This window comes from Cyprinus carpio, chromosome A21 (genome assembly GCF_018340385.1).
Source record: "Cyprinus carpio isolate SPL01 chromosome A21, ASM1834038v1, whole genome shotgun sequence".
NCBI classification, from domain to species: Eukaryota; Metazoa; Chordata; class Actinopteri; order Cypriniformes; family Cyprinidae; genus Cyprinus; species Cyprinus carpio.
Genome location: NC_056592.1, coordinates 22827202 through 22836725, shown reverse-complemented (window position 1 = coordinate 22836725; position 9524 = coordinate 22827202). Strand labels below are relative to the sequence as shown.

At 35.7% G+C, this 9524-nt stretch overlaps 1 protein-coding gene across 1 annotated transcript in view; it reads right to left on the bottom strand.

Annotated features, from left to right (window-relative positions):
• Positions 1-1132: 1132 nt before the first annotated feature.
• The window catches only part of gabrb4 (gamma-aminobutyric acid type A receptor subunit beta4), a 49918-nt gene continuing 41526 nt past the window's right edge, over positions 1133-9524 (bottom strand). Inside the window, exon 10 of the mRNA XM_042711350.1 lies at positions 1133-9276. Within this exon, the coding sequence (XP_042567284.1) occupies positions 8923-9276 (354 nt within the window). The 3' untranslated portion in view covers positions 1133-8922. The remainder of the gene's footprint in view (positions 9277-9524) is intronic.

Here is a 9524-nt window from a genome sequence, read left to right as displayed (position 1 = left end):
GTAAAGATTATTCACTGTGAGATTTTTTTATTTTTTATAGAAACATGAAAGGTTCTGGTCATTTTCTTCCATAAAACCATTAAAACACGACATAATGCGATGCGTAATTGAAAATATAGCTAAAACACCTGTGAAAAAATAATACAGAAAATCTCTTTATATTAACAGTACAGGCCCTATTTTTACGGAGTGTCTAGCAATAGCTATAAGAAAGAACTGCACATGTATTTGTAAGATTTATACATTTGTCAGACCAGTGGAAGACTGAAGACTGTTTGTGGAAAATGTATTTGAAAACAATTACAATCTTTGCAATTCCATCTGGTTCTGCGAGTGGTGCATTAATGCATTAAAGGAAACACAATTTGATTAGCATGCATATATCAGTCATCCATCTATATTAACATCACCACTTAAAACAAATAATTCACCAATATTTCTTCTTGTTTTCACATACCAAACCCGACAGACCTCCACTTTTCAAGATGGAGAGAATTGTCCACAGCTCACAGAAACCAGCAAAGTAGAGTCAAGATGGTATCTTCCACCTCTGTTTTCATCTCTTTTTTTACCCCTCACCCGAGCAGCCATCAATTTCTGGCCCATGTTAATGCATCCTCTTAATATTTGATGTGTTTTTTTTTTTTTTTTTTATGGAGTGCTGACAATGGAACAAGGAATTGGCCAGCACATTTCGCTGATCTAGTTCAGTGCTCTTCTTCCATCTTCCCAACAGATCTCTGTACTCCTAGCCCCATAAGTGCATCTCCTCCACTGGGAACATTTTCAAAGTTTACTGAGGCAAGATGGAGCACAAAAACAACAACTTTGTATTTCCCTCAAGATTCTATATAGGATCTTTCTTACTTACTTCTGTCTTACCCCATGCCAACACCCCCACCCCCCACCTGAAAGCTTTCCTTAAAGCTATGTTTAAGCAACAAAGTTTCAAAAAGAGTAGTTTGTGGAAAACTGACAAGATGTAATATAAAATTATTTTAGTTGTTGGGTGTAACAATAATAGTAATATTAAAAAAGTACAATTTTGGTAATGAAAGTAAATTATGCAGTAATACAGTTTTATTATGTGGTAAACATTGATTTTGGACATTAATATTATTTAATAACAGTCAAATTTGATTGTCAAATTTATGAAATTTTTGTATGAATTTAATTGTTGCTTGCAGTCAAAAAAATCATTACTTCCATGAATTTGGTTAGATCATTTTTCAAACCTAAATCTAATGGTTCTCACATCACAAAACATGGAATTGGTGCATCTAATGGTGAAATATGTAACAAGACACCAATATGTATCATATTTATGGAAAGTTCCAGTTATCCACAACATGGCAAAATAGCAAAGAGGAATTATAAAAAAAAAAAAAAAAAAAAAAAATGTTCAATTTAACAAATTTAATAGACTATGAAACAAAAGAAGACTGTCTTTTCTGTTCACTTCATTGCAGCTGGGTACCTCCTGTGTTTAGACTTTTTCATTCAGTTTTGTCTCTTAAAAAGTTTCTACAAAGTGATGCAACTGTTTCAGTTTCTCATCAAGGCAAGTTAGACTACTCTTCTTACGGCATATGAGAGCCCTAATATACATGTCTCTTCTTCTGATTCTCTTGCAGAATCTTGCCAAATATAAGCATCAAAACTAATGTTGTTATGGGGCAAAGATTACACTCTTCCAACAGGGATTCTGATGGTACTTTATTCAGGACCAAAGGTTGGGCGGGAGGTGTATCTTTAATATTGTGTCATTATTATAATCAAATTCAAACTGAGTATACAAGACATTGTAATGGTCTTCACTTGCGTCTGATTGCAATCTCAGTTTGCCCTAAATATGTCTGCAGCCCTTTTAAAAACAGAAAGAAAAGAAAATGACATTATGAAGACCTGCAGCACTTTAAATGTGTCTCCTTACATCATGTTCTGAAAACATACATGATTTACCATTTGGGGACTAATGAGTTAAAACCAATAGCCAGCAAAAAAAAAAAAAAAAAAAAAATTCAAACATTAGTCCACAAATGGCAAATGAAAAGAATTCTGCATTGTTGTTCTTTACTGTATAAGCCTTTATTTGTAAAAAGTCAGTTGGTTACTTATAACCCTTTTTTTTGTACCACATACTGTAACATCTTGTATTAGTAAAAAACACATTTTGCTCAAACACCTAGAAAAGCTGACCGACACCATTACATTAATTGGCACTGACAAAAACAAAAGAAATAAAGAAAAAAAAGAAAGAAAGACAAAGTAAAGAAAAAGAAGAGAATACAACCTTATACTTTACAAATGTTGATTTCATGAAGACAAATCATACCCCCAAATGGATCATCAAAAATCATCACACCTCAATAGTTCAACAGAATCAAACCAAGAGCTTAATGAGAACAAAACCAGTACAACACAAAAACAGAATGCATTTTACTTTCAGGGCAGGATGTAAAGTAGAACTATATTTCCTTGCTATGAGAAAACATCAACAATAAGAATTAACAATTCATTTAAAGAATACAACAAATACAGGCAAATAGAAATGAAACGAAACAGTACTGAATAGCAATCGAATTCTCAAATTAGGTATGAAGTGATTGCCCTAGATTTCCGCAAATTTTTTATAGGATTTTCTCTTCAGGTTAGTACTTCGCTTGTGGGTGCTGTGTTTATGTGTTATAATCTGCTATATCAGTAACGCTATCCTGGCGCAAAGAAGAAAAAAATATTCAGCACAGCAAAGTCACTGGCTCATACATTTCAACAAACTTTGAGAATTTGCTCTGCCAGTCATGCATTCTCATGGCATGAAACGTTAACTTGCTGTTTTGTTCAATGAAATGTAAGCAGGTGTAGTCTACTTTGAGCTAATGGCTTAAAAGGTGTGTCTATCTACTCTCAGCTGTATGTGATACACAAAAAAAGCAAGAGATGATGAAAATGAGCATATCTTCGCATATTTTTTTTCTTTTTTTAAATGATGATTCCGTGAATAATTTTCTCCATAACTCTCCTCTTCTGATATAGTTAGTATTTTTCTTTTTGGTTTCTATTTTTAATTTAAGATTTACAGTGTTTGGTTCAATCTCTGTGCACTAGAAGAAGCAAAAATCTTTCTTTTTTTTTGTATGTGTGGGTGATATGAATGGCCAGTTTTAGAATAGAAATTAAATTATGAAAATAAACCTTTCTGAAAAGAGACATGCAAAACAAAACCGGTATCGTTTTTGTGAGTTTTTCTCCTTTTCTTTTTTTTTTCAGAGATAGGTATCGTTTTCAGAAGTTATGCCAGTGCTGTAAAAGCTGTCCATGCCAGTAGCATTGAGGCTAGCTGTTATTACCAACTGCCCTGTTTTGTTCATGCATTAAGAAATATAAGTGAAAGATATCATATTTACAATACAATTCACATGTAATTACACATATACACAAGAGGCAAGAAAATTCACATTAAAATCAGTTCAACAGTTTTTGTACTTCCTTTTCTCCTGCGTCATGGTTAAATGTAGCAAAAGACAAAAACGATGTACTCAAGGAAAAACTATTTGATGATTTGTTGAGTTATGTTCATTGTATGAAAATGTGGAAGTGAACATATGGGGTGATTTGTGTGAAGTGCGTAGATTATTATGTCCTTCACTGTAATCAGAACACATTAGCCTCATTGAATTCTGCCATACGCTCCCCCCATAATTTGTGCAAAGCTTGTTTAAAAAATGGACAAAAAACTAACAAACAATATATTTGTCTAAAACTAAAGCAAAGTGCAAGGCAAAAGGAAAATGTGTCTCCTATCCCCTAACCAGATAGCAAATTACACAAAAGTATTCATACTTTAATAATTACGATGAGTCACATTTTCCAAAAAAGGCCAACAATCCCATCAGTGCTCAAGAGTATGCTACCTTGACACAATGCTATTCCAAATGATATTCTTGTCCCGTTATTTCTTGAATAACATCCATCTCAATAGACGGAGCCTGCCATTTTTGTGTGTTACAACAGTGTATCTATGGCTGAGCCACTATTCTTCAGAGAGTGTGCAAGATTAGTTGTTACAAATATAGACACAAAGGGCCCATTTCTTTTCAAACACAGTTTTTAAGGTGGCGAAGAATGGCCAAATACTAGAAATGACACATGTATAATAAAATGGTCAAGACTGAACGCTGTCTTGCTCATCACTAGCTAAAAGTGATAATTAGCAGCAATTTCTATCACAATTTAAAGCCCACACATCTGAAACATTCTAGAATAGACTGATAACAGAGCCACCAACCTTCAAGATCAAGTAATTTCATAAAAAAATCAAATACACAACAAAAGATAAAATCATGCTGATTTAGTAATAATCTAGTCTTTGTGATTTAGAAATTAAGATTACAAAACTTAAATGATTTTATTAACAAGAAACAAATTTAAGTTGACTACCATCACCCACTCAACTCAGCGCTGCTACATTTATCTGAGTATTTTGGCCAAATGACCCTTGTAAACTGGCAAATTGGTTTTAATGATAATTTATCTATCCTAGCACTATGGTGAAACTATAAACTTTCAAATAAAAAAGTTGAAATGCTAGTATGGTTTGTTGCATTCACCAACTCCCTTTAGATAGTGAAACACACTGTATGATTAACCTGATAGCTATTTATAAAACAGCAACTTGTGCCATTGTAGATATAAGATATTTGATATCAATGTTTTTGTACTGCAGTAGGTTGCAGACTTAGCAAACTGGTCAAGCAGGCCAACTATGAAGATATTTGCATTTGGGCTACGTGTAATATATATATTTTAATAGATTATTCATATTATAATTTCTGATGTGAATTACTCTACAATATCCATGTTTCCACTCACAAAACTCAGAACCAAATAACTGGGATAAAATGCTAAAATAACTTTTTCGGTGTGATGTAAAGATGCAATTACAAGAAATAAAGTTGCAATCAGAAGATTTTCCAGTTACAAGAAATAATATAATAATTTTGAGATATAGGTCTAAAGAAGATACAATTATAGAAATTGTGAGATACAAATCACAATTACAAGAAACTGTGAATAATGTGAAATATAAAGGTGTAATTAACAGGGAAAAAAAAATTGTAAGATAGGTGCAAAAAAGTGAGACATCAGAATCCTAAACCTGTAAATATTTAGTTCTACATTCTGAGGTTCTGAAGTTAAGCAGTGGAAACATAGCCAGAGTACCTGGGTGAGACATTTGAGGGAACTAATTTCTCACTGTGTTTTCTAGATTCTATAACTGCTAACTTAATTGTACCCTAAATGTCCAATGATCAAATTATAATGCTCTATAACCATGATTAAGGCTTGAATTGAGTTGAAAGAGAATCCCTCTCCCATGAACTTTGTTGTATTTGCATTGTATTGCTCAGAAATATTTCATGAAAAAATGCTTAATGATCTCGTTAAGGCAAATCTTGCAGGGACAAATGCCCACAAACCAGAATCTTACCAAAAATCTGTTCTAGGTGTAAGCTCACTGTGAATAAACAGAGTGCTGGTGCTACAAGAACATGTTGAACACAATATCAGTTTGAACAAATTCAACATCCAACATGTCTCAGTGGCACAGTATGGCTGTATTAGCATTTCACTAATCCCTACTCTATCGAAAATTTCAACCCTTGCCTATGGTGATTGGTCAGGACGCATGGACCAATAATGATTCAGGTTACCCCGTGGAACGTTAAACTGATCATTAGCAAGAAAGACTGCATAGTGCCAACAAGTCTACTAGAAGGTAATGAAGCTATGTAGTAAATGGGTGCTAACTTATATATGTATGTAGTTACGAAAACTCTTGTACAAACTACTACTAAGAATTTCTAATTATTCTCATGGATAATATACCGAACCACAGGTTATGATGCTGTATGCATTTTTTTCCCTCTCTCTCTCTTTTATTAGTGACTCTAAGGAAACAATTAGAGCACTTATGGACACTGACTGATAAATCAGATCAATAATATCTGATACAAAAATATATCAACATCCTTTTAATTGTGCAGTCTTCTTAGTTAATAGCGGCTGGCACGCAAATAATAATAAACCTAAAAGTATATGCCACCTAGAATCATGCCACTTTCCCACCTTTTCTCATTTGACAAAGGCAAAGCAAACTTATTTTCCAGTCTAAAAAAAAAAAAAAAAAAAAAAAAAAATCCTTCTAACTGGTCCGGTTCCCTTAAATACATTAAGAAAAAAGTTGGCTAATGGTGCAGTTGGCATTTTCAACTTATCACTACACTTGTCTACAACACTGCACTAATAGAGGTGGGTTGATATTGTAGCTTAAAAGGTCTGATCTACATTGTAAATCCACATCTAAACACTATAGATTAAATGTGTATACCTAACAACTCTGCCTTTGAACCTTCATTGGCAAAGCATTGCAGCATTGCAGCATCTTGAATGCCTACTGGGAGTCTCAACTGACCAAGGCACCCCCATAACACTCATAATAGCTAGGGTTTCTCAAGAAAAGCACTCTGACCTCCATCCTCTTTTAGTGCAGATTTGCGCTTAACTTAATTGCTACACTGTGCATGCAACTGTGCATGTCTTGCTTTGCACTTGAGAGTACTGGCTCTCTTGCACAGGTGTTATGGTCGTGCTCACAATAACACATATAATAACACGATAAGTGGAAATCCTTTGAACGTGCTTCTATGGTCATCTGCTGACAAGTAACGTAGGACCTTGCAAGTACCTTGAGGTACATCCTTCTATACTTTCAGATTTCCCTGACTCCTTTGTTTCTTCATGGAATGAGTGATCTGTTGGCGATTTGGTGGCTGGTCCACACTTTCCCAAGTGTTGGGAGGTCTGGTGTGGGGGTCGAGAGCCAAGGGACTGTGCTGAGCTCTGAGGTCTGAGGCCTGCTCAGGATATCCTCCTCAGGGAACTCAAACAAATCCTGGGATCTCGTGTTCTCAAACCACCACCGGACCCTCCTCGCTTTTAAATGTCACCTTGCCCAGTTATTTAGCAATTCAGTTCTCATCCACATCTTCAAGAACTGTTTCAACATTGGTGTGAAAAGCATTTGTTGGGATGCTTTAACTCAACCGAACTGCTCTGAGTATTGAGACATCTAGACACTACCAGAAATGAGCTTTGAATGAATATGGATGGTTGATGAATTGATATATGGATTTAGGTGGGAGTTTGTGGTCACCTGAAGATAGACAAAGATCTGGCCACCTCAATGTCAATGAAGCTGAGGTAAATCATAATGAGGCAAAGCCCAAAATAAATGGTGGTGGGTGAGTCAGAGGTAAATGAATTTCCACATGTGTGGACAATAAAGATTTCTAATCTAAATGTTATAAAGAGAAATGGATTATAGGCCTTTTTGGTTGTCACTTCAGTTCATGGCTTTTATCGTACATGTCATTTTGCCCCGAAAAGACTCAGAAGCTTTTTTTTTTTTTTTCCTGATTATGCTGATGTCATTCATCTTTGAGATTCAATCCCAAGATGCAAAACGTCAGAGCTGTGGGTGGGTCTGCAGTGCTTAAAGTGAAAGGTCAAAGATCAAGGGTCATTCGGCCCTCTTTCACTGAATGATGAACTGAGGACACATCCTTCAGGTTTCAGACAGGCACATTTTAGAGAAACTAAAAACATCAGCGTATATCATTCTCAGGATGGATCACTACAATGACTGAATATATACAATATCAGGTCACACTATGGTTCGAGTGGTTGACTTAAACATGAAACAGATAAAAACATGGTCTCATCCCCTGTTGAATACACAGTAATATTTTCTCTCCTTACTTTGTACATTTTCACGTAGTTGGACTAACTTCAAATCCAAGTTCTAAAGAAACGTTACAGCTTACTAAGGGTTTTCCTCCATTCCAAACAACACAAAGCTCTATAAGATGTTCATGAATACTGTATCAATGGAACAGATGAATTGCACTAGGAACAAGAGTAAAGAAAGAACAACAATACTACCTGACCATGTCAATAAGGCTACTGAATGAATGAATGAATGTACTCTTTTTTTTCTTCATTTTCTTAAATTCCCAATGAATGATGCATACCAGTGGCTTAATATCTATTAATGAACTACCTCTAGAACATGTTTAGGTGATGCCCTCCAAAAATATGAGTATACCCTTAGCCCAATAATGAAAGGAAGGAGAATCTGCAAAAAAGAGAAGACAGAAAATGAAACATACTGACTCTGAGCAGGATGCATTGGTTAAAACTCAAGATGGCCGTCCAGTGTAAACCATTGACCAGAGCTGAGAGGTCCGATAAAGAGAACGCTTGTCACTTGCAAAATCAAGGAATGACACATAATTCCAAAAGAGGTTGCTGTACAGTGTAGAAATGGACATTTCCGTCAGTCTTTTCTGTGGGCATGGGGAAAGCAGTGGATCGGGTCCTTGGGCCTGCTCTATTGATGCCCCGAAATGCACTAGCCACTTCTGATTTCATGAGCTGCGGTTGGGAGAGGTTGCTTACAATATCAATAAAAAGCAGATGAGATGTTCTTTTTCTCTTGCAGTCTTTTCTTTTAGCAAAAATATCATGCAGTCTTTAGTTCCATACCCTCGAACAAGGAACTAATGTATGTTAGTCATTGTTTGTTTCAGAAGGAAATGAATTCAAATACTTGAAATGTTTCTTTTGTATTATTCTTAAACATTCAAGTCATTCTGTATAATACGTTTCTTTTTTCTTTTTTACACCAGCAAAGTCCTTTAGATTTTACACACGCATGTGTATATAGAAATATAATATATAGAAATATGCATATACATATGTATCAACTTTTCATATATGTGTACACATATTTTCCAATTGTATCAAAGCCAATTCAATGTGCTCTCAAAATATGGCCCATGTTTCCTAGGGGAACGCATATCAATTCACATAATACAGCCAGTAGATAAGGTTGAAGAATCCAAAAGTGATAGGAAAAATGACCCGGGACCACTTGTCAATGGTGCTAACATCCGCCAAGTTAGGGATTTTGAGCTTCAGCTTGGATGAGCGCCTTCTTAGCCGGCAGTTAGCACGACTGCGCATGGTGCTGCGGTCCAACGAGTGGTGGCTGAACCCATCCCGTGAAGCCATGGGCTTGCGGAACTGCACTCCGGAGCTGTCAAAGGACATGACGGAGTTCCGTGAGTCACTGACGCTGCTGCCAACGTCGGACGGCATCACCTCGTTGTTCATCTCCAAAGTGGTGAGAAGAATGTTTCCGTAAGCATCCACTGAGGCAATTAAAGACAGAGAAGGGTGGTCATGAGCGGCCACAGGAAATGGACAGTCCTAAACTGTCTCAAACAGCAATTACTTTGTGCAGATGCAACGATGATGTGATGTCACAGTTACAACAAACTTTACTTGGGAAGAAGAAACTTTACAAGAATTATTCAGAATGTTAAAACGCATTAACACACAGTAGTTAATGACAATATTTCATCAACTTCTGATTCTAAATTTCCACTGTTTCAACTGAT